Source organism: Podarcis erhardii (assembly GCF_964252035.2).
Source record: "Podarcis erhardii genome assembly, chromosome: 2".
NCBI lineage: Eukaryota > Metazoa > Chordata > Lepidosauria > Squamata > Lacertidae > Podarcis > Podarcis erhardii.
The window spans coordinates 68,011,490-68,035,892 of NC_138498.1; the positions used below are offsets into that span (position 1 = coordinate 68,011,490).

At 41.8% G+C, this 24,403-nt stretch overlaps 1 protein-coding gene and 1 long non-coding RNA gene across 9 annotated transcripts in view; one reads left to right on the plus strand and one right to left on the minus strand.

Moving 5' to 3' along the window:
- Positions 1 to 514: 514 nt before the first annotated feature.
- LOC309336133 lies at positions 515 to 11,947 on the plus strand. Its single transcript, XR_014153903.1, has 4 exons — positions 515 to 878; positions 1,729 to 1,837; positions 8,746 to 8,940; positions 9,923 to 11,947. It is a non-coding gene; the product is annotated as an uncharacterized lncRNA (long non-coding RNA).
- The window catches only part of EBF1 (EBF transcription factor 1), a 377,261-nt gene continuing 362,004 nt past the window's right edge, over positions 9,147 to 24,403 (minus strand). For 4 of the 8 annotated variants that reach the window (XM_081851535.1, XM_081851534.1, XM_081851533.1 and 1 more), the window contains exons 15-17: positions 21,896 to 22,090; positions 21,519 to 21,587; positions 9,147 to 12,440 (exon numbers count right to left, since the gene is read on the minus strand). In XM_081851535.1, coding sequence (XP_081707661.1) covers positions 21,520 to 21,587; positions 21,896 to 22,090 — 263 coding nt within the window. In that variant the 3' untranslated portion in view covers positions 9,147 to 12,440; position 21,519. The remainder of the gene's footprint in view (positions 12,441 to 21,518; positions 21,588 to 21,895; positions 22,091 to 24,403) is intronic. The other 4 variants (XM_081851539.1, XM_081851538.1, XM_081851537.1 and 1 more) reach the window with 1 other exon arrangement.

A 24,403-nucleotide genomic window follows, 5' to 3' on the forward strand; every position in this document is an offset into this window, starting at 1 on the left:
GAACAAAATATGTAACTCATGAACATATGGGAAACAATATATAATATGAAAATGCAACTTAGTGATTAAACTTCACACAGAAGAACAACGTACGAGATTAAAAACAACTAGAGCTTTACTATTGCTAACTCCCACATTGGCCTGCCTAAAACTTCACCAGCCTTCTAGTTAACATTTACTACATTGCTGTCCCAGCTACATGGCCTTTTAGTTTAAGAAGAGAACATGGGTACAAATCCAGAGTGAAATTCCAGGAATCAACCTTAGAGGAATTTTACTAGTGATCAGTCTGGTGTCTAGGATATGGGATCCAGGGAAATTAGTTCAGGTATTTTTAAAAATATATAAAAAATATTGAAGTCCAAACTTCACCTAAGAATGCTTACCGACATTCCTGACATGTCCTGGTTCTCGGGTGTAAAAATGGCGTTGGGGGAATTTTGCCAAATTGTCAAAATGTCAGGGAAAACCTGGAGATATGGCAACGCATTGGAAAACGTAGCAGAAACAGCTCCAAAAGCTTAAACAATTTGGGATTGTTCCCCAAACAGCTCAACAATTTTGTGGGTGTCAGGAATGTTATGTTTTGAAATATGGCAACTCCCTGCTTAAGTCTAATCAATGCATGAAGGGGTTAATGCAGGAAGCTGTAACTAAGCTAGGCTTAGTTACATCACATCCCCTCACCTGGGAGGAACTAGGTAATCAAATTTATTTTTCCATCCCCCAGCCTATCAGAGAAGCTCAGCATGTGAAGAGGTTTGAGCTGGTTGCTCCACCACCTGGCTCTCATCACCCATTCTTGAGTTTGTAACTCAGCCAAATTTTGCTGCCTGTGTGACTTTCTGAAGCACACGAATCTCACCTTTAGAGAGTTTGTAAGTAAACCATTTTTAATTTGCCAAACATGGTCATTTTCCTATGCTGGGGGGAAGAGAGAAACGCTTTTAAAAAGCAAAAAAGCTTTTTAAGGGGGCATTTTGGACCTCACTTGAAAGGGCATATTTTAAAAGTCTAACAGCCTATGTTTCCACACTTCACTGTTTCTTCTCCTTGATCTCTCAGTGGGTGTTGATACCATCAACCACAATATTTTCCTGTACCAGTTCTGTGGGTTGGGAATTGGAGGCATAGTGATAGAGTGTTTCACTCTGCAGTTTTAGTTTAAGAGACTATCATTGTGGGGGGGGGGGGGGCTTCTGCTCAGACCCATGCTAGTTGTGCTGTAGGGTTCCACAAGGTTCCATCTTGTCCCTCATACTCTTTTAACAGATGAAACTGCTGGGAGATGTCATCAGGAAGTTTGGGGTGAGGGGTCACCAATACTCAGCTCTGTTGCTTCCTGCCATTGGAGTCCAGTGAGGCTGTGTGGCTGTAGAGGGCCGATTGCCAATTCATCCTCCCTCAGAGGCAGGTCAAATGGCAAGGTAGCTCTAGGAGTGATTTGCTGAGCATAAACTCAACAAAGTGTGAACATAATAAAGGTCCACCTACTCCAGCATTCTAGATTGTTTCCAATAGCCAGGTGGTTCTAGACTGCTCTTGAGTTATCTGTTCTCTTACCCCAAACTCTTGCTCCACATGTCTTATTCCATAGCTCATAGCTGTTGATAGACCCATGAAATTGTCTAATCCTTGCAATAAATCATCAAATCTAGCAGTCACATTAGCGTGAAGAGTTGATCAGTAGTAGGCATGGAAGGAAAAAGGATCCTGCTGCATAAATAGACAAAAGGTGGTAATGCTGGTGAATATCAATATGCTACATGGCTAACTGAAAACTGGATGATGAGAGGCTATGAAAACCCAGAAGCCCAATGGGACTGTGCCAGTTAAGGTGTGTAAGTTGTGCTGCTGGACAGAGGAGAGAAAGGGAACCTTGTCCCGTGCTTCTGTCAGTTCTTGCATCATCATCTACTGGGTTCAGGTGGAATGTAGAAATGGGAGCCATCGTGATCAACTCTATAGTTTTGCTCTGCTTAATCCTTTCTGCATGGTCCTTAAAGCAATGCTAATAGCATTGCCTCTCTCAGGCAGGTCAAGGGCTTTTGAAAAAATCACAGCTACATGTTGCATGGATAATAAATATGATAAATAGTTCCCAGGCTGTGTGATTACATAATGACAGCCACATTCATTCACCTGTCTATCAAAAGAACTGCATTTAAAGTTTGAGCTCACCTCCCATGGGTCCTGAGAACTGCAGTTGGAGTGTTGGTTTATACTTTTTTCACATTTTTCTCAACAGTGGGCTAAGTGCAGGGAGGTTAAACATGAGTCCCTTTTGCTTAGTAATCCATTAGCTAATGGGTATGTAAGACCATCACTAAGTTCTGTTTATTCTTTAACACCATTAAGGAACACCTGCTGTGCAGAATAACTCACCTGCCAAATAAGAGTGATAGTTGAAATAAAATATATATTAAGAGCTGTTAGAAGGTTGCTCTGTATTGTTTAACACTCAGAGGGCATGACTGGGATCGAAAGAGGAGCAAAATGCTACACATTGACACATGGGAGCCTGAGCACATTCCTAGAAATATTATTGCTGGATGACTCTAGTTGTCTGTAGATTCTAGCATCAGAGATCTTAACGTGTAAATCTGTGGCTGTGCTTATTCTACAGGCAACAGCTTTCTGAACTGCTTTCTAAAGCTCAGTCTCCTTAATTCCAAAGACTTGAAGTGGAGGCTTGTTGTGGAATATTTGAGATTATTCTGAAAAAATGCTTTGTGTGACCTGGTTTACCTCTCAGGTTGCCAAGAGATGTTTGTGAATGTCCTGTCTTTCATCGTTCACCATCTTTTCAATGGTCTGCCTGCTTGCATGCCTGTGCTTCCACAAAAACTTATGACACCCTACAATGGGCTTTCCTGTAAGTCAAGGGTGGGGAGCTGGAGCTGCCCAGTGGAACTGATCATACTCAAGGGGTCAGCCAAGTTGGACATGTGGGTGGGACCACTCACCTGACATCACACTGAAAGCAAACCATGCTGGCGAAGGACCAGCACCATGCAAGCCACAGGTTGTTGTGCTTTCATAGTGTCATGCATGGGGTTTTGCAGGTGCCACCAATCTGCTGATGGGTGGTGACTGCAACCCCCACTTCCAGCCCATCCATGTCTTTACTTGTGTCACACCCAACATTGTACATTAGGCAATAGGTTCTGCACAGCTGCTGTAAGTGCAAAGGGTGTGTGTGCTGCCTGCTACTCTTATTTGTTCCTTGATTTGTTTTAAGTGAAGCCGGTTTTGTTGTAAAAGCAGCGGCGTAGCGTGGGTTGTCAGCACCCGGGGCAAGGCAAGTAATTTGCGCCCCCTAACCCGGGGCAAGGCAAGTAATTGGCTGGGCTGGTCGGGTGTGGTTCTCTCCCGCGCTCAGCGCTGCGCTGGGCGGCCGCTGCACTGTCCCTCCCCCAGATAGTCCCTCCCTCGCTCTCTCTCGGCTCCGCACCGCAACGCACGCCTGGCACCCTCCCCCTCCACAGTGGGCGGTGACCCGGCACAGTGGCGTAGCGTGGGTTGTCAGCACCCGGGGCAAGGCAAGTAATTTGCGCCCCCTAACCCTGGATTTGCGCCCCCTAACCCTATCCCTAACCCTAACCCCCAGATGTTGCGCCCGGTGCGGCCGGCCCCCCCTGCACCCCCCACGCTACGCCACTGACCCGGTAGCTCGGATCGGATTCGCACAGCCAGCACTGCAGTGAGAGAGAGTGAGTGAGCCAGGTAGGGGCAGAAAGCTGCGAGTGCGAGCGCCCCCCCCAATGTTGTGCCCGGTGCGGCTGGCCCCCCCTGCACCCCCACGCTACGCCACTATGTAAAAGAAATCAGTGCCTAAAATGTTTTTAAGATAACGTTTTTAAAGACTTCAACAGAAGACATTACATTGTTGTGGATAAACTAGCAGATTTCCAGGCCATTGTGCTGTCTGGGGGTCTAGGAGCAGATTTAGCTAAAAATGTTGCTGAGCAAGGGGAATGAACTATTATTCTTTCCTTAACTAGCATGAGCACTGCCATCCAGGGGAAAGTGAGGAGCCATTGTTGTGAATAGGCTATTACCTTATGGAGCTCTGCTTCTACTTTCTTTCTTTCTTTGATCTGGAATGGCATCATACTCTAACATTACAAAGCAGTCTATTCAGGATAAATATGCTAGCAGGATTTCATTCCTACAGGAAGTTCCCACTGCCATTTGAGAGGCTTCAAGTGGTACCATTAAGCTGTTGCCTGATTCATGGGTTACCTTTGCTCTGATAAGGTGCAGGCTGCGGGAGGGGGGAACTCAAGAGGTCCAGCCTATCCCCACCATTGCTCCCTCCCCCCTCTCCCCTCTCTCTGCATGTCTCCAGTGCAGCATTGGAGCCACTCTAAGGGAGCAGCTTGGTGTCAATAACCACACTGGAAAACTAACATGAATTTTACTTTAGACGCCTTTGATTTTATTTTATTTTAAAAGCATGTCAGTTTTCCTCACTCTTCATCTTTCCAATTATCTGTATCTGTAACAAATGAACTATGGTAAAATATTTCATGCAGGTCACTGCAAATCCTGAGGGTGTTGCTACGGCAGGAGGGCTTTCCATAACATAGCAAGCTGAAAGCAGGGCTAATCTTAGCCATTTTGGAGACCTTAATATTTATTTTAAGTTATTTCTAAAACGTATAGGCTGCCCTTTGTCATATCAAAGTGATTTAGGCCTAAGACTACCTAAGACTTCTAACTCACTCCAAATTCCTGAGACAGTGGCATAGCGTGGGTTGCCAGCACCCAGGGCAGGCAAGCTGGAGCACGGGCCCCTGAGCCAAGCAGGGCAGTGCTGTGCCACCTGCCTGCCTGCATGGGGGAGGGGCAGGGAATGGCCAGCTGACATGGACTTTGGCGGGTGAATCCCACCAATGCCCACAGAGAGCAGCACCAGGCCAGGCCACGCTGGGGTTGCCCCTTGCCTCCCTTCCTCTGTCCACACTCACTCACTGTGGGCCTGAGCTGCTCTGCCACCTTCGCTAGGACGGGGTGGGGATCCCTATAGAAGCTGGTGGACTGCATAGGGGTTTCTGGTTGTGCCCCCTCAGAATTTTGTGCCCGGAGCCATGGATCCCTGCCCCCCATGCTATGCAACTGGCCTGAGAGAATGAGGCTGTTTTTAATTGATGGTGGGATCTCATCAGAATCTCCACTGTCTGCACCTCCAGGAGGAAGGTATCCCTCACTTGGGAGGGCCACACCAGAGAAGGCCCTCTGGTGTTATCACCACAGAGTGAGCCAAGGCCAGTGGCGGGAAAATGAGAAGCACTCTGACAAGCCAGCTGTGAAGTCTGGGATAGATGGAATGGGAGATGGCGAGGTGACAAATAGTTTGTCCTCAGGGTGTATTTATTCCATCTAAAGTCCACCTTTCTTCCAGGAAGTTCAAGGCAGTATCAGTTTAATGTTTTCAATGTTTTTTATTGTTTACATTTTTTTGAAATAGTATTGTTCTGTTTTGTTGTTTAACACTGGGTGGGGTAGAAATATTAATTTTGTTATTGTTTGGTGTGTCCCACATTTTATCCTGAAAGCAACCCAGTGAGATAGGTCAAGCTTGAGAGTATGTGGTGAGCCCAAGGTCACCCAGTAAGCCTCATGGCTGGGTAGAGCTTTGAACCTGGGTCTCTGTTTTGGTCTGCCACTTTTACCATTGCACCACAATGGCTCAGTTAACTATTAACTCTTGCATACCCCTTGCACTCAGTAGGTCCACCATCCCTGACAATTGACCATGCTGAGTGAGGCTGATGGGAGTTGGAGTCCAACAATATTGGGGAGGGGCACAGGTTCCCTACTCCTGCTGTAGACTCAGAGATAAGTCTAAAGTTGGATATTCTCTCTCTTTCTCTCTCTCTTTCTTTGTTTGTATTTTGTGTGTGTGTTTGTAGGGCTTTTTTTACAGCCGGAACTCACCAGAACTCAGTTCTGGCCCCTCTCAGGTGGGTGACATTGCCATTATAATAGAACAAGGGAGGCGTTTATGGTGAGTTCTAGAAAAATAGCACTGTGTGTTTGTGTGTGCACACACGTGTGTACACACACACAACTAAAATCACAGATATGACATCGTTTGATAAATATAGTCTCTGACATGCTGGTATGGGAGAGGTCACTGACAGTCATTAAGTTGTAACCTGCTGACAAGAATTTGAAATTCTCTTCCAGAAGTTTGCCAGTAGTCACACTAGTGATGTAATCAGAACACCTTGAACTTGTGGCCGTATAAGCAAGAGGCATATGGGGGTAATAATACATGACAGGAAGAAATCAGAAAGATTTTGTATTCTATATTAAACATGACTATGAAGGGCAATAGAAGTAATTAACCTGGGACTTTCTGCATGCAAAGTAGGCAGTAGTGCTCATCTACTAATCTACAGCCCTCCCCATATGGTGAATGGCTGTTCGTGCTTCAGATTTTATTACATGTTTTGTGTATTTAGGCAGAATTGTAGACCAGCTCTAGCCTCTCTCGTGAATTTACTATCCCAGGTGCTGGAGTGAACATGCTCAAGCTAATATTAACCAAGCCATTCAGATTTTGAATAAATTAAAACTTGTTCTATCTCTTCTATGAAATGGATGCTCATCACCTGTTCCACATTCATCAGTGACGGATTTAGACTGTGGGCTGCTTCACATAATCACTTTTTGGAACTAAACTTATAACACCTACAGTCCCAAATGTAAAACAAACATTTGGAATACAAGTGGTTCAAAAACTCTTGCTGGTGATGCTTTTGATGGATCACTCATATTCACCACCTCAATATTGGCAATACTAAATTGTTCAACTGCCCTTCACATTCTGAAGGTCCTGGGAGCCACTTAGCATACGTTCTTGGCAAGCCAATAGTACATGTCTGTTTGTGTCGCTCTCTGTGTGTCAGTGTTAGAAACTGAGATATGAAAGCTAGGAGCTAAATGGCACCTTAAACCTAGGTTATGGGCTGTTATGTACTAAGTTGAATAGGATCCAAAAGGCAGCAGTCTGATTGGTCCTAGAACAATAGGATTCAGAATGCAGCAGTTTGATTGGTCCACAGGAGCACTCAATCCAGCTCCAGGTGGAAGTGAATCCGCAACCTGATTGGCCTACAGGTGAATCCTGGAATTAGCCAATCACGTGGGGCCCATTGTGTAAATAATGTATATAAAGCAGACATTCTGGGGGAACTTGCATTCCTCCTCACCACTATGAGCTGAATAAAGAGCATGAAATCCACTCTCGACTCCTGAGTATATTTCATGGGCACAACAATGGAATGTCTAGGTGCGCTTTTTAAATAACAATACAGATGAACTGCAGATAAAATATTATGTTCATTTTTCATATAGTCTAGTCCTTCCCCTCCCCACTCCCCTAATATTCTTAAGAGGGTCTCTTCTCTAGTCTTCAGAGAGTAGCTGGAAGTGGAGAGGTAGAAAAGGTCCTCCTTTCCTTCCACTCTGCAGTTTTAATCTGAAATCTTAGGTGCAGTACTGCGCACACAGCTCAGAAACTGCTTGTGCTAATGAAATTCCCTGTCGCAAAATGTACCTAGAACAATGGGAGTTTCGAACACTGCTCTCTGTGTGTTTGTATTTACATACTAATATTCTTCATACCTGATAAGTCCTCTAAATCCATTACCTTATTTTGGTGTAGCTTCCAAAATGATAGTGATGGGACCATCAGATTTTAGTAGCAGAGGGAGCAGTAATTTGAAAACTAGCATTCCAGGGCACTGTGGGTACAGTACAGCTAAAGCTGTGTATGCAGTCCTTGCACACTTGCCTGGAAGCAAGGTCCATTGAATACAGTGGAGTTTACTTTTGATTAAGCATGAGTTGGGACCATGCTGAGTATCTCATTGTTTTTAATGTGGGTGTTAGACACATATACTTACTTATCTCCAATTTAAATATAGAGAACTTTTCCACGTTGGGTGAATCACGGCGTAGTACTATATTGTTTGATAAATAATGATGTCATGAAATTACCGCCTCATTAGATGATCACATATCTCTGTACTGTGATTCATGGCCTTCTGAAGCATTTTGGGTTGCCCAATACTCTTCTATTTTGAAGAACGGTAACCCTGTGGCCCTCCAGATGTTGTTGGGACTACAACTACCATCATCCCCCAACCACTGTCTGTACTGGCAGGGACTGATGGGAGATGGAAGTCTGGCAAATATCTGGACAACCTTAGGTTAGCCATTTATTGTATGTGAAGTAGCTTTTGTGATGCTCTTGACTGCAGCTCTCTTAGGCCTCTGGGTCTTTTCCATTGCCACTCTAGGAAACCCTTTTATATTCTCACAGGTAACCTTAAAATGGGGTTAGACAAATTGATGGATGATAAGGCCTTTTCATTGCCCTATCAATGGTCTAGATGGATGTATACAACCCCCTCAAGATCAGCGGTAATGTGTTCCTGAATGCTGCTTGAGGGAAACAACAGCAGAACAAGACTGTTGTACTCACTGCTATTTTTCTAGAAAAAGAAGTGCTGGAACTCACCATAAATGTCTCCCTTGTTATCTTATAATGTCAATGATGCCCACCTGAGAGGTGCCAGAATTGAGTTCCAGTGAGTTACAGCTGAAAAAAAGCCCTGGCTGTACCCATGTCTGTGTGCTTCCAATGGACATCTGGTTAGCCACTGCTGGATACAAGATACTAGACTTTGGTCTGATCCATCCAGCAACGCTGTTCTTACGTTCTTTCAGTGAGATCCCGGGACTGAACCTGTGACTGCCTGTTTACAAAGTATGTGACAAACCACTGAACTATGCTCCTTCCATGTACATGAAGCATTTCCCAACACTGAAGACATTGGGCTAGCCACAGGTGGACCATTTATGCCCCATAGCTCCTGAGATGCATAACAGAGCCCCAAGATCATGGTGGTTCTCTTCAGAGCTGTAAGTACAGAATGTATTTTTTCCCCTACAGCGGATTTATCATAAGCAGCCCACGATGCATTCTTTCCCCTATTTTTGCTGCTTCATATTTTACAACAGAATGCAGAAGGGGTGTCCATTCCATTGCCGCTGTCTGACATTCAGCACTTTTCGTTGTCTGTCGACTTCGCAGAGCCAAATGAATAAATACACAGCCAGGAGCTGCACTCACAGACAGGAAGTAACTTTAATTAAATATTGTGAAAGTTGAAAAGTTTTTACAGCTTGAATTTCTGCAAAAAAATTATAACAATCTCTACAGTAGTTAGTTTTCTCTAACAATAGAACTGTACAGTGTGTGTGTCTATTCCAAAAGGTTTAGTTAAGAAGGTGAACGATTAGTAGATTCAGAGATGACTTTATTTTAGATGCAGCCTGGTACACTGGAGAGGAAATGGGCATCCTCCACACAACTCAGCCAATCAGAGGCTTCACTTTGTAAAGTCTGAAACATGGTCATTTCCACTTAAAGCCATATTCTGTTAAGAGCGGCATCTTTAAGAATCATGTAAAAGTCATAGGATCTATTTGGGGCAGGGAGATTTTTAAATATAAATTTCCTTTTATCAGCGCGCTATAAATACTTGGAGAAACAAATTCTACCTATTGTTCAAAGGATCTTTGGACGTTGAAGGAAAGGGGTTATACATGTATATGACTTTGTATGAGTGTCTAAACTGGTGCAACTCTGTCTGAATGGGTTCAGTGGAGGGCATCACTGGACAAAATATGGCTTTAAATTTGATTACATTGCAGTGCCGTTGCTTACTATGTGAATTAGAATAAATGTTTGAACGATAGAGAAGCAATACATTGATATTCCTTATATTTTCCAGTTTCTTTATATGTGAGTGTGTTCTTATTGTTCTAGGGGCAAAAACCTTATGGATTTTTTCTTTCTTTCTTTCTCTCCTCCCCCCAACCCCACTCCCCTTCCCAAAAGATCACACAGTGATATCTGAGTGAAATCAATTGCAAGATTCAAACAGGAAGCATGCACAGTTGCAGCATTGTTGCTTGGCTAGAAAAAAGTCACATTGTCTTAAGGTAACAAAACAGTTCTTTTGTGCTTTTCAAATTCCTTTTTTTTCTCCTTAGAATGTTAGTGATGATTGACAGTTCTGGTGCGCAGTACAATGTACAAGTGAAATGAATATGATTTGCATTGTTAAGGCATCCAATCTGCTGGTTTATATTCATGTGAAAGACAGAGAAATATACAAGCAGACAAGAAAGAAAGTATTTTCATTGATTTCTATGAAGTTTCTCCCCATATTTAATGCACAAAAAATGCGTCACTCCAAAGGGGAGAGATTCCATGCATATTAATAGAGTAAAACAGCATTAGATTTTTTTTTATAAGCCTCAAAAGCAAAGGATACTTTTTTAAACCTACATAACTAAATGCTACAAGAATAATATGCTACCTTTTGCCATATATTGGGGGAAAAAACCTTCTTAACTTACAAATAATACAAAAATAGACAATGGCTTTTGAGTGAAAATTAAACCAAAATGGAAGCATGGTTTAAAACAATTACTAAAAAACCCTATAAATGAATTGTATTAAAATCACATTTAAACAGCTAATACACCTGTGAATGACCAAACAAATTAGCACTTTTCACATAGCAAACATACACAATAAAATAAACTGGGATGCTGCAGGAAAAAAGCAATGTACAAATTCCAAAGATAAATACATTATTTATATGGATATTTTACAAAATTCTTCTTTTTAAAAAAGCTTTTTTTCTTTAATTCATTTTGCAAGCATGTGCAATCTTAAAGGTAGTGAGCTCATTTTGCAAAATATGCAGTAATTCTCGTGTGTGACTGTGTATGTGATTGAAAAAACTGTCTTAAGACATTAAATTGTATAAATAGAACAATAACTTTGGCCAAAAAAAAAAAAATCACCCCAAAAGATCTACAGTATTTATAACTACATACAAAACGCAATGGCAAAGGGGGGAAACAATCAGGTAAATGCATCCTTAGAGGTTTTCTGCACCGTCAACTAAGTATGCTCCCTACATAATGAGAGCTAAATTCAGGTGAGGGTTTACTTTGCAAACCTTCACATAACACTCTGTCTCCTCTGCCCTTTTTTCATATTTTAATTTTCTATGTATAAAAAAAATGCCACTACCTGTTGCTTAAGAGAGTATGTCGCAAACCAAAAGGGTTGACTGATATCAAAGCAATTGCAGCTTGATACGGACATGTCGTTTTGTGTGCATGTGTGCTTCTGGGCCATCTCTGGGACGGCAGGATGAAGTTGTCTTCTGCCCCTGGCCCCAACAAACAAAACCAAAAACCCCATGTAAGTAAGCTAGGAAATATATTTCCGTTGAGAATATGCAGAAATGCAATGAAGTGGCTCACGTTTGTGCCTTTGTCCTGCCACACCAGATCCCAAAGAGATTTGTATGTGTAGACAGGGTTAAACTGTACTTAAGGAGGCCACTCATTTGGAAAAGTTTGATATAAGCTAAAGACAGAGAGAGAAAGAGAGAGAGCCATGCTAATCTAATTCTGCAGTTTTTAGCATTATATCCAGAGGCACTGGGTTTTCCAAGGTAAAAGGTGGGATATGCATGTCCTTAGCTACACTTTTGCTAATTTTTCTGTCTTGCATTATTTACACAGTCACCTAAGTACAATATTCTAAGAAAGATGCCCCCCTCCCCCCAAAAAAATTTTCTCACTGCCTCTAAAATGGAATCCTAATGTGGTAAGTGTGTGTACATTTATGTGTGCATATGCACGTGTGTGTATACATACCCCACAGAACTACACACACACCTCCCAAGAATGCAAAACATCAGATGAGTGAACTGTCGCTGGAGGAGTAACACAAATAAGCCAACCCTTAACTGGCACTGCCATTACTCTTCTAAGGAAAGAAAAACAACCACCACCCCTATTCTGGCACTTCTACTTCTGTTCCACACAAACTTGTTTTGTTTTGTTTTTTAAAAAAGTGTTGCCACTTTATTTCCCTTCATTACACCTTTTAAAAAAGAGTCCCTAGTGATGGCACCCCTTCTCCCATTATGATTTGTAAAAGACAAATAGTGACTGAGTTAATTGAAAACCAAGAAGACACAAGTGGATTTTTCTTCATGACACAAAATAAATCTCTCCCCCAAGAACCTAGGATAGACAGCACAAAGTAATACCTTCCACTTGCAGGCTCCAGGTAAATTTCAGTATTATTTTGCAAGGATGGGTTTCCCCCCCACCATTTTATTTTGTTAAAAACATTGCAATTATTGTGAGATTCTTCCTTTTTTCCTTAATAAGGAAGAAAGAGAGGGAGAGAGAAAGGCCTGAGTTAAAAGTTCCGCTCTGGGACTTGTGTCAGACTTTGTTCTGAAGCAGAATCCAAGTTCTTCATTAGTAAAATTCTTCAAGGCAATCCTTTCACATGGGGGGAACTATCATACCAGATATAGCTGTTAAATGGAGGAGAAGAAGAAAAAGAGAGAGATAAATCATTCTGTAAAAGAGAACATTCCAAATATTTTCTAGCAGTTCATTCATCTGTGTTGCAATTTAGATTTTTATATAACATGCCTAATTCTGTGCTGGATTTAGGCCTTATTTCATATGTATATGCCCAGATTTTTTTTTAAAGGGCTTGGGATAATACATCTCCCAAGCATATTTAATGGGATGTAATTCCCATGTAATGCTTACAGGAGACTTACATCTTTAATTAAGACACATACTTAATGAAGGTCAGTCCAAACTTCAACCCAAAGTTCCTTAAGCTTTGAGAAATCAGTAGAAAGTTTTACAATAATCAAACACATTTCAGTAAAAAGTCTGTTCAATGGCAATTAAAATCAACATTTTATAATTAAAAAAAAAATCAGACGGCTGCTTACAAATATGGTTCCTCTTTTATTTGTTTTAAAGGTAGGAGGATGGGGTGTCGTCGTAAAGGAACTTGCAAAGACTAAAATGTAACTGCAACATACTTTGATCACATAGAAAGCTCTCAACTGTCAAACTGTAACTTTGGGCAATCCTTAACCCCCAACCCAACATCGTCTCAAACTATTGTGGCCATCTATATAAGAACATAACAAGTTCAGACCAAAAGTCTCTCTAGTCTAGCAACCTGTTTCTGATGGTGGGCTGCCAAATACTTCCAAGAAACCTGAAAGCAGAGCACGAAGGCAATTGCCCTTCCCAAATATTGTTGCCTCCACTACAGTACTAATATTCTGAGATATACTCCCTCTGGACTTGGATATTCTATTTAGCTATCACGGTCAATAGCCATTGGCAGCCTTAACCTTCATGAAAGTCTCTAATCATGTTTTCAGGTCATCCAAGACAATGGCCATCACAACTATTTGTGGTGGTGAACTCCATAAGCTTGATGACACATTGCATGAAGAAGTATTTTCTTCTGCCTGTTGTGCATCTACTGCCAGCCAGTGTCATTGGGTGAGCCCAACGTCTAGTGTCATGGAGCAGCAAGAAAACTTGTATCCATTTTGCCAACATCATGCATACATTTATAATGTTCTGTATTCTACGTGACTTCAAGCCCTTGGGTTTCTATTTTTCTTGGCAATACACAAACCCCCTGATCTCAAACAAGCCAGCTAGTGAACAGCCCAGTAGCCCTTGCCTTTTTTTAGCTGTATAAATGGTTTACACCTGGTTGCGGTGGCATTATGCTGCCGCAAATCTGGCCCACTTGGAAGCAATAATGTATGCAAATGTTGAATATATGAGTCTCTCAGGTTGTGCAGTTAGCTTGCCAGCTGCCACGTTGTATGTGTGATGTTGGCATTGAAAATTGCCATGCTAGGAGGCTTGCCCGGGTAATTAGGGCTTGCATAAATTACCACTGCTATGAAGGAGCTCCCACCACAAGGAAGCAGTAACACCACAGCTGAAAGCTATATATCCCATTCCAGTTCAGCCCTTGAAAAGATGTCATTTGTGACTGATAAATAATTTCCCACTAAAGTTGAATTCATCCCCCCCCCCACAAAGACATCTTCAGTAGAGTGGTGTTTTGCATCACATGGTGACTCAAATAACTCAGTCCAGTCTTCAGACAAATTAAGCTAGAGTCTTTCCTTTTAAGCCAATTAAAAATCACATTGACGCCAATGGGACAAAATTGACTCACTGCAAATTAATCCATTCATGCATCAGGATGTTTGGACATTTAGACCTAGAAAGATCTGCAATGGCAATCTGGTCTCAGCCTTTCTAAGTAATGCCCAAAATGACCCTAGTGTAAGGAAACACATCCTTAAGCTGGGAGTTACATATGGTTCGTGGTGACTGTGGTCGCAAGGTCACCTCTTTAAAATGCCAGCTGCATACCATCTCAAACATCTGGGCAGATTTCTTGGGGAAGAACTCAGACCCATAACTGATTCAAATTCACTGTGCTTTAATTGCAGTTGCATTAATTTGATAAGAACCAAGCAATGTGAAAGACTTGCAGACCAGGGAGTGGGAAGGAATGTTTACTCCACAAACATCGCCATATGTGCATGAATTACAAGACTAATCAGCAAGAGGGAGGCAGTTTAAGCAAACAGCAATGACTAAATGAAGTAAAACAAAAGACGAAAGGATGAAAATAAATTATGCATTTGGAACTAGGCATCATAAGGATATGACCTGTTGTGGTAGCACAACAGCCATTTCCTTTAAAAATAAATCTGGAGTCTCTCTCCTGATTCTTCAAAAGACCAGCATAGTGTGAATAAAGCCTTTACAAGCAACATATTTCTTTAATCTCTGATGAAATTGCAATCAGAGATTTTGGAAGGAGGAACACATATAAGAATATGGTCACAGGTTAAACTTTGCACTGTTGAACATTTTAAATTCTGAATGTTTAAATATTTATTGAAAATCTGGAAGTAGCAGGAAAGATGGCTTATCCAGACACTGGAAAGCTATTACTATGTCAACAGTTCTGGAACGATCTTGATATTTCCAAACTAGAGGAAACATTAGAACATAAGAATCACCTGCTGAGCCAGGCCAAAGGCCCATCTAGTTCAGCATCCTATTTTCACAGTAGCCACCCAGATGCCTTATGGGAAGACAACAAGCAAGACCTGAGTGTAACAACACTCTATGCACTTACAATTCCAGCAGCTGGTATTCAGAAGCATATTCATTCGACAGTGAAGGCAGAACATAGTCATTGCTAGCCTTATCCACCATGAATTTGTCTAGTCAATTGGTGGCCATCACTAGGTCTTCAGGGAATGAATTCTACTACATCTTGTGAGGGCAAATTAATTTTTTTGAATGAACATTTACTAACTGCTGAACGTCTCCATGGCATTAGACCACAGTACTTGAAAGGCTGCCTTTTTCCATACCAGTTTGCCTCTTCACTGAGGTCATCTTTTGAGGCTGTCTCCTCCTGGTGCTTCCACCAACTGGGCTGCAGTGCAGCCATGGGTTGTGACCAGGAAAACCTTCCAAGACAAGAGTGGGAACCCATTTTACATTCTGACTGCCGTATGCCCTTCTTAGCAGCTTTTTGGGAACCACATGCTGGTGGTGGGAAGAGCAGGAGTAAGGGTGAGCAGTGGAATGATATCTTAAAAATCAGCAATAAAATTGGGAATTAAGCTTAGAGCCACACTAAAAACTTTCACAGGGTTACAGCCATAACAATAGCTGTGCATTTATGCATTATGCTTTTTGCCCATTTTATAAGCTCCCCCCCTTCCACACTGAACTGCTATGTATAATATTTGCAGAATAAATACAGTTTGTTTTAATTCATACTGGGGGAATTACCATGTACTGCTATACTGGATGACCCTTGCTCCAAAAAGCATGGTCAAAGTTAAAGGGTCCCAGAACTCAGACCAGACCAAATTTCATAAAAATCATACACAGATTTTACTAAAACAAAACTTTACAAGAGAGAAAAACTCCAACTAATCACACAGATTAAAGTAGCTCAGAAGGTAAGAGAACAACAAACACTAACTTATCCAACTAATTAACATAAACGCTTAGACTTAAATCTCAGTAGGCTGAGCAACAGAACAAGATGCTATCAAAAGCCCAAATAGATGCTGACCTCGGCTTGGCTGGCTGCCGAGAGCTCCCACCAATCCAGGTTTTTTAGGTGTTCACCTCTTCCACCCAATTACCTTGTGACACCGGCTTTGAAGCCTTTTATGGGAGACAGCTGTATGTAAGCTCATTTCTTCTTCTGAAGTTCTAACCAATTCCCATAAACCAGTCTTAAAGGGGCGATAGCACCACAACTGCCTACTACTCTATGGCACCACATATACCAGACTAATGTTATAGCACAGATTATATTAGGAATTATTTCCTAAGAGGTGGTTAAGGCATTCTGTGTCCAATCAGAGTGGTGGCTACTAAGATTCTTGTGGATTTTGGAAACTTCAATAAGAAATTGCCAGACGTATGGTATCATGCTGTGTGGGAGAAACTCTCTGTGGCTAACCTGTATCACTTTTGCACTTACTACACCTTACCCCGTATAGGTAATTTTGATTGTCCTTTCTAGAACATCATTATTAGGCTGTTAACAATAAAGGAGCACCTGGAAGTGAATAAAATGTTTTTGCAGATTTTCTGTATTGGGCATTTGTTAACTCTGCAATGATTTTCTAAGCAAATACGATTTCTCCTTTTAGGAAAGCTTAACATTTCACTATAGCTAAATGCAAGAAACTGTGCCAATGGAAGAGAAATGGAATATAACACAGCATAAGTGTAAGGTTTTCAAAGAACAGCTACCATTACTATTGCTGAAGAAGCCTAATACTTCTGAATTAAATTACAAGTCAAAAGGCAGAATGACGTTCGGAATTTCTTTCTGCTTAAAAGGTTTCTTATTTCCATTCTGCCAAGGCCTTATCATGCTACTTTTGTACTTTAAGTGTCTTGGTTACAGGACCACCTAGGCTTTTTTTCTGGTTCAATGTGAAATTGATTCTGAAAAGGGAAATATTGCAGGATTCCCCCACCCAAAACCTGACAAAAGCAAAATGTATTTTTACAAAAACAAAATGAATGGCTGTTATATGTCTCCATAATGTTCTAATTTATATAAGGATAACCTATGATGATGATCTATAAAAGAAAAAAAGATTTCATTCTATATTCCACCCAAAAACTGTGTGGTTAAAAACACCACTACCAGTGAAATATGACTGTTGTTCTAGTGAAGGGTTTGGATCAGGCTTCCTCAACCTTGGCCCTCCAGATGTTTTTGGCCTACAACTCCCATGATCCCTAGCTAGCAGGGCCAGTGGTCAGGGATGATGGGAATTGTAGTCTCAAAACATCTGGAGGGCCGAGGTTGAGGAAGCCTGGTTTGGATGATCGCTGAGCTATATAAGCAAGGTATGCATGATGGCTCACTGAAGTATCACAGGGAGAGAAGCCGGACACTTGCTTTCAGCCCAAAGTTCCCCCAGTTTTGAGAGGGGAAGGTTACTCCCTGAAAAGTGGCCTTTGGGATGCAGGGCAATTTTCAGAATTTTCTTCTTTAAGTACAAGGTAACTGAGGAGTTTCATCTCATTTTTTTCTTAAGCAACAACAAAAGCCTCACTGCTGCGGTTGTCAGCAGCCCACCTGTTTTCCTTGGACAGAATGCCAATGGGAATGATGCAGGATCCTGAGGTAGCATCAGCAAGGCCTTTTGTTTTTATTGTTGAAATAAAGAACAGAAAAGAAAGTGGGGAGCCTCGTGCACCTTGTATTATTACAAAGGTAAGATTTTCCCCATTTCCTTAAAGTCCCCACTTTTGAATGATCCCGTGAAAGTGTGTGTGTGTGTGTGTGGCCCAGCTTTTACCCCTTACACAAACAATAACACACATACAGTAATTGACTGTGCATTTCTGAGCAGATTTGGCATGCCTTGAGTGTGGTGTAAAATAGCATGACGCTGTAGAGAAAATCTAACCACTCAAGTTCCACTTTGCTCTAAAAAGACAAACAATATTAGTGATAGAAGCTGATGTCAGTATGCTATCTGAGCATTTCAATCTGGAATGTGACATAGGTAGTGATTAATCAGCAATTTCTAGTACAGGCTTATTCAACCTTGGCCCTCCAGATGTTTTTGGCCTACTCCCATGATCCCTAGCTAGAAGTGGTCAGGGATGATGGGAATTGTAGTCTCAAAACATCTGGAGGGCCGAGGTTGAGGAAGCCTGTTCTAGTAGATGATGAGGATGAGGGTGATGATGATGGTTTTATTATATTTATACCCCGCCTATCTGGTATGTGACACCCATGGTTTTATTCTCATGGATATATGGCTTTTCACACTTAGCATGGTTATCTGCAAAAGTGCATGTACAATTTTAGCAAAGCAGATCTGAATCATTGTTGCACAATGCATGACTACTATTATTGCAATTATGTATTAGAGAGCCCATGCAAAAACATAGTGGTATAAATTAATACAGATTTGTATCACTGCTGTGCATTGCATAAACAATTGCTTTAAATGTACAAAGCCTTGTCAAGGAAGTGATCACTTCTATCTCCATCAGCAAATATGAGCTTTATTTTGGGAGGTGAAAATCACTCTGTTCATGTATTACCTACGCAGCCAGTGTCTTAAAACAGGAAATCTAAAATCCTGGGCATGGCGAAATCAAAAGCAACAGTTTGAAAACTGCAAGCTCCAAGCTCCTGCTGTTCTATTTCTCTGCTCGCACCACAAGCAGAAGTAAAACTGGAAGGTTTTAGGTCTGCAGATTTTAATTCCACAATATTAATATACAAATCAATGTCACTGTAGTGAGCATAGCTGCAAAAATGGAGAGGACTACTAGCCAAACATTGGGCGTGACCCTTTAAATATTCCACTAAATCAGGAGACAGTGTTACTGTAGCTCATTATTTGCCCTGTCACGCTCTCCCTCCCAGGTGTATCACCTAGCTGGTGAGTAAGGCGGCAGAAGGAGCCTCACTTGTCTTGCCTCCTGTTAGGAGATTTAAAGGACTATGTCTGTTATTCAGATTGGTAGGTGGGTGTCCTAACTGAGGTTACTAGGAAAGGCATATCTGTTCATAGACCAGAGATCACTTGTTGATTAGATATAAGGCTTGTGTCTAATATATCGTCCATGATTAGCAATATGCCGAACTGACGCTTTATGACAACTATGTTTGACTCATACTATTTCTAGAAGGAGGTCACAGCTTCTGTAACCATGGGGGTGGGGAGCTTACAACTGAGAATGCTTCCCACTTTAAACTGCAAATCCAAAATAGTGGAGAGAATGTTAAAGAGGTCTGTGAGTTTTCATTTTCTTTGGGCGCAATTTTTCCTACATAGCTCCCTTGATAACTTCATTTATTTCAAGTAAGGCTTGCATAAGCTCAGTTCTTTATAGATTGTATACTATATGGTTAAAAAACCAACAACCCCACTCTGACTTGTCTTAGCCTTCAGATTTATGACCTGGGTTGTTCAGCTTCTAGTACACAGGGTGAAGCACTTGTCTTTAGGCATATTAAGTGCCTTTTGTTTATGAATCAGCACTTTTCATTCTGCTGGTACATTTAACATTGAAAATGTTTTCATCTATAGTTGCAAAAGCTGGCTGCTCACTCTCAGAGATTCATGACATGACCCAAAAAGAGTCTCTGATATGTGTCTATTTAGGCTAGGCGATTTCTGAATTAAGCTCATGGAAAGTGGCTTAAGGCGATGGGGCAAAAAAATCTACTATTTGTCACCACATTCTGTGAAGACAGACAGACAGATAGATAGAAGAAAGAAAGTAGGCAGGGGAAACAGGTCTGGGTGAACTACAGCATGCACCAGTAACCTCTTCTACCTCTGGCGCAGTTTGAGGCAGCTGGTGATTATGAGAACTCTTCTTATCTAAGTGAGCATGAAAATGTATATTCCTCTCAGTGTTTCAGAGTGTGGTGCAGTAATTATGAGGGAGGGTTAAGCACAGTAGGGCAGACGTACAACTGACACCAGCAACCAGTGAACAGGGCGGATTCTGCTTTTATGGTGTATACCACACATCCAGGTGTTAATTCCCTCTCTCATTGGCTGGATGTGCAGCCCAATGCATCTATGACAAGTAATGTTATAGGACATATGGACAAAACACAGCATTTGTATGCAAATGTGGGCATCACCGTATTTGTCCGTGAACAAAAGGAAATACAATGACAACTGGGGACTTAAGTTCAGGGCTGATAATGGATGAACAAGCCCATTCAGAAGCTAAGCAGGCTTCTGAAGCCAAGTTGGGGGTGGACTCAGAGCAAACTTTGAGTGCTCTGACATAGAACATATATTTGGCAAAACTGTAGCTGACCATAAGCGCTCTTATCACTTTTTAAGTGAATTGTTCCTTGCTGTCTTAGAACTAATTATCTGAATTTTCCTGCACACACAAGCTTCCTTCCTATCTACATTGATATCCGCAATGTGCAAATTAACTATAAAAAGAGAGGAAAAAATGAAAAAAGAAATTTAATAATATACTATAAGGGGCAGGTACACGGCCACAAAGCCCCCTCATTTGTAGGAGGGCTTCAAAGTGAAAATCTCAGATGACTATCTAAAACAGGCATAGGCAAACTCCGGCCCTCCAGATATTTGGGACTACAGTTCCCATCATCCCTGATCACTGGTCCTGTTAGCTAGGGTTGATGGGAATTGTAGTCCCAAATATCTGGAGGGCCGGAGTTTGCCTATTTCTGAAATCCACCTCAGTTGGCTGGTTCTCATTTCCCCAACTGCTCCATGTTGAAATGTAGGATAGGCAATGCCAATACAACTGTAACACAGAAAGCAGCAGGCCTACTCTGCCAGTCAGTTGGCTGCTTTAGTGGCTTGGTATGTATTATCCAATATTCCTGATCCAAACTTGGCTGTGATAAGCAATGATCCATGTCTGCTCCCTTTTGGAAAGTGCCCTGTCCCTTTTGGTACGCTATGAAAGCCAACAAGAGACTCAAGCACTCTTCAAGTGGGACTGGAACACTGGAGGGAAATCACAGTGCAAAACAGGGCTCTCCACCTTCAGGAATCATGGTATGGGCTTCCAGGCACCCACTAAACTTGACCTGAACCTAAGGTACATAGATAGTTTGGAAATCCATAGCCATCTGATTGCTCTATATGTGAATGATATAGAAAAGGGGTGAAGTATTAGGGAAAGCATCAGTTTAAGTCAATGGGATGACATAAAAGTGTAGGTTTCCAACAGCTGAAGAGGTTTCTGAGGAGACACGGGGGTTTGCAATACAAATTAGCTGACATCCAGAACATTAATCACAATGAGCTAATGCCATACAAGGTAAGAAGCTGGGAAACCTTACATGAATGTAGAACGTGCCATATATAATTTGCTATCACATGCAAAGCAAATGTTGCTGTGGTTTGCTTTCTGTGATGAACCCCCACAAACTTTGCTGCTATTAGTAGAGATATTCCACATGTGGACATGACAAAGGAAAAACAAAATTAAAAAAAGGAAGGGAAGATTGACTGACGTACTTCAGGAGAAGGCCAGACCCTGGAGAGACCCTGCAGTGGAGTACTTGCTAGAGTCCACAAAAGACTGGTCTGATAAAAGACAACAACAAGGAATAAGAAAAGAAAGAAAGAGAAAGGCTGGTATTAGTAAGCTGCAATATCACTCATTTTAAGCAAACACTCAGACCATGCTTTTTTTTTAATAAAAAAAGACACAGCATCTCAGTTCAACAGGGCAATGAAAGCAGGCTGTTTTGCCAAGCAAGGGAATGAGGGCACTTATCAGTGACACATAGAATGCACAGGCCACATTGGAGACTGCCAAGGCCTGTCACCCTTTGGATGAGATGCAAGAAACAAAGGTGATGTAAAACAGTATGATGCCCAGGTTGGCCTACCTTGCAGGCTATTCCCATTGGTGCTGGTACAGGTGGGGGGAGGGGAAGTCTGCGGTCTAACAACAGGAGCAAAAGCACTCTTCTGTTTCACTGCTGAGACCATGTTGGCTGGTGAGAAGGAGAAGATCCCGGAGGAGCTGCTACAGTTAGAAGGGAGACTAGTGGAGGAGGCCATTGTTGGGCTGGATGGCACGACTAGAGCAAAACAAAACACAGAGGAAATACTGGTATCAAGATTTTAAATAGAAATGCAAAAAGGCTTGAGTTTTGAGAGTGCCACCAAGACTTATTTAGCAGATGCCCAGGGCTCTTGGTGGTTTTGTTCTCAGGACATCTGATTGACCCTTAGCATGGCGTTCTTGCCAACAGCTATTCCCTTACTGGAAAGTTGAAGCCAGAATCCCAGGTCACGTGGGAAGGAGAGCATGACATGGCTCATTCCCATTCCAGCACTCTCATGGGATCCAGGGCTTCTGGTATTACTTATGAGGTGGCATGAAATCATAGAACTGTAGAGTCATCTAGTCCACAATGCAGTTCCTGCAATGCAGGAAAGCAAGAGAAAGCAGCTTTACCATTCTGTGAAAATAACATCAGACAGGTCTCCATCATCACTCTGGGCTATCTCACAACCTCCATGTATCTTGAGATAGCTCATTAAAAATGGTAACAACTATTGCCTCCGTGTCGTTTTCCTAAAGAGAGTCAACTTGTCAAAACTGAATGTTTGCACTCTACTTCACGCCCCATCTGCACAGTACATTTACAGCACTATCATACCACTGAAAACAGCCATGGCTTCCCCCATAGAATCCTGGGAACTGTAGTTCGCTAAGGGTGCTGAGAGTTGCTAGGAAGACCTGATTCCCCTCACAGAGCTATGGTTCCCAGAGTTACCTGAAAAGAGGGATTGAGTGTTAAAGCACTCTGATAATTTTAGCTCTGTGAGGGATCTCAGCACCCATAACAATTGTTCCCCGGATTCTTTGGGGGAAGTCATGACTGTTTACTTTGATATGATACTGTTTTAAATTTATAGTGTACATAGGACCTCAGACAGCATTGGTGGAAGTTAATTGTGCTTCCGCGGGTGGTCACACAGCTGCATCCAAGAGGCAAATTCAATAAAATCTTACAGTCACAGAAAATTTTGGGGAGAAGGTTTCATAAGTTACAGCATTGCATCCTCTGCAACTTTGGAAGGGACGGTGTTCGAAATTCCCATTGTTCCAGGCACATTTTGAAATGGAATTTCATTGGCACGAGCAGTTTCTGAGCTCTGGACTCAGTACTGAGCCTAAGATTTCAGATTAAAACTGCAGAGTGGAAGGAAAGGAGGACCTTTTTCTGCCTCCCCACTTCTAGCTACTCTCTGAAGCCTGGAGAAGAGATCCTCTTAAGAATATTAGGGGGTGGGCAGGGGAAGGACTAGACCATGTGAAAAATGAACATAATATTTTAGCTGCAGTTCATGCAATTTCAGCACTGTATTCTTGTTATAAAAAAGTGTGCCCATAACCTAGGTTTAAGGTGCCATTTAGCTTCTAGCTTTCATATCTCAGTTTCTAACACTGGGAAGGAACACCCCTAAAAGTTAAAGTCCCACCCCATTGTTTCAGCTAAACAAACTTGTGAAAGTTTCTTTTATCCCTTGTCTTTATTTCATTTAATTTTTGTTCTGCTTTTCCTGCAACTGAACCATGTGTTTACATGCGTAGGAGGAAGTCTCTAAATAAAGAGACCAAGTCCCAATATTCTTCGTTTTTAAAAATATATATATGAAAATGTTACTTTTAAAAGAAGAAAACTAAAACTGGCTGTTGTTTTCGTTGTTTGTTTTTGGTACAATATTATTTTAGTATCCAATAGATCACATGACTCAGGTTGCAATCGAATGTGTAAATATGTGCACTCTCATTTGGGGCTAAAAGCTACTGAACTCAGTGGTATTTACTTCTAAGAAAACATGCACAAAATTTGGCTGCCAAGCTGCAAATATATGCACACTTAATTGGGACTAAGCTCTACTGAATGTCCATTTGAATAAACATGCATAGGATTAGACTAAAAACGTTCCTTTTTTTGCCAACCATTTTTGTTGGTCATGACAAATAAAGAAAAACCTGTGATTTTCTTCATTCTGTCAACTTGCCTGTGCAGTCATGAAATTTTGGGAGGGGCAGTTGCAGACAGTTTGGGAACAGTTTTCAGTATCAACACTTCATGTCTTAGCCATGTTGGCCAGGAGTGAGGCGTTGTGTGTGTGAGTGTGAGGTGGTGGCAGCAGAAAGCTCCATGGTGGTAATAGAGTATGCAGGCAGTTATTTGCTTTGTTCCTAGTTCCATTATTAATAATAATTAAATTAGTACCCTGCCCCCCCAAAATTTGCACCCCCAAATGGATCTTCTCAATTTTGTGCCCCCTTGGCGCCCTGTGCGGGAAACTGCTCACACCACCCTAAATCCAGCGCTGCAGTTAGCAACCAAGGTCAGCCACAGCTTTTTCCT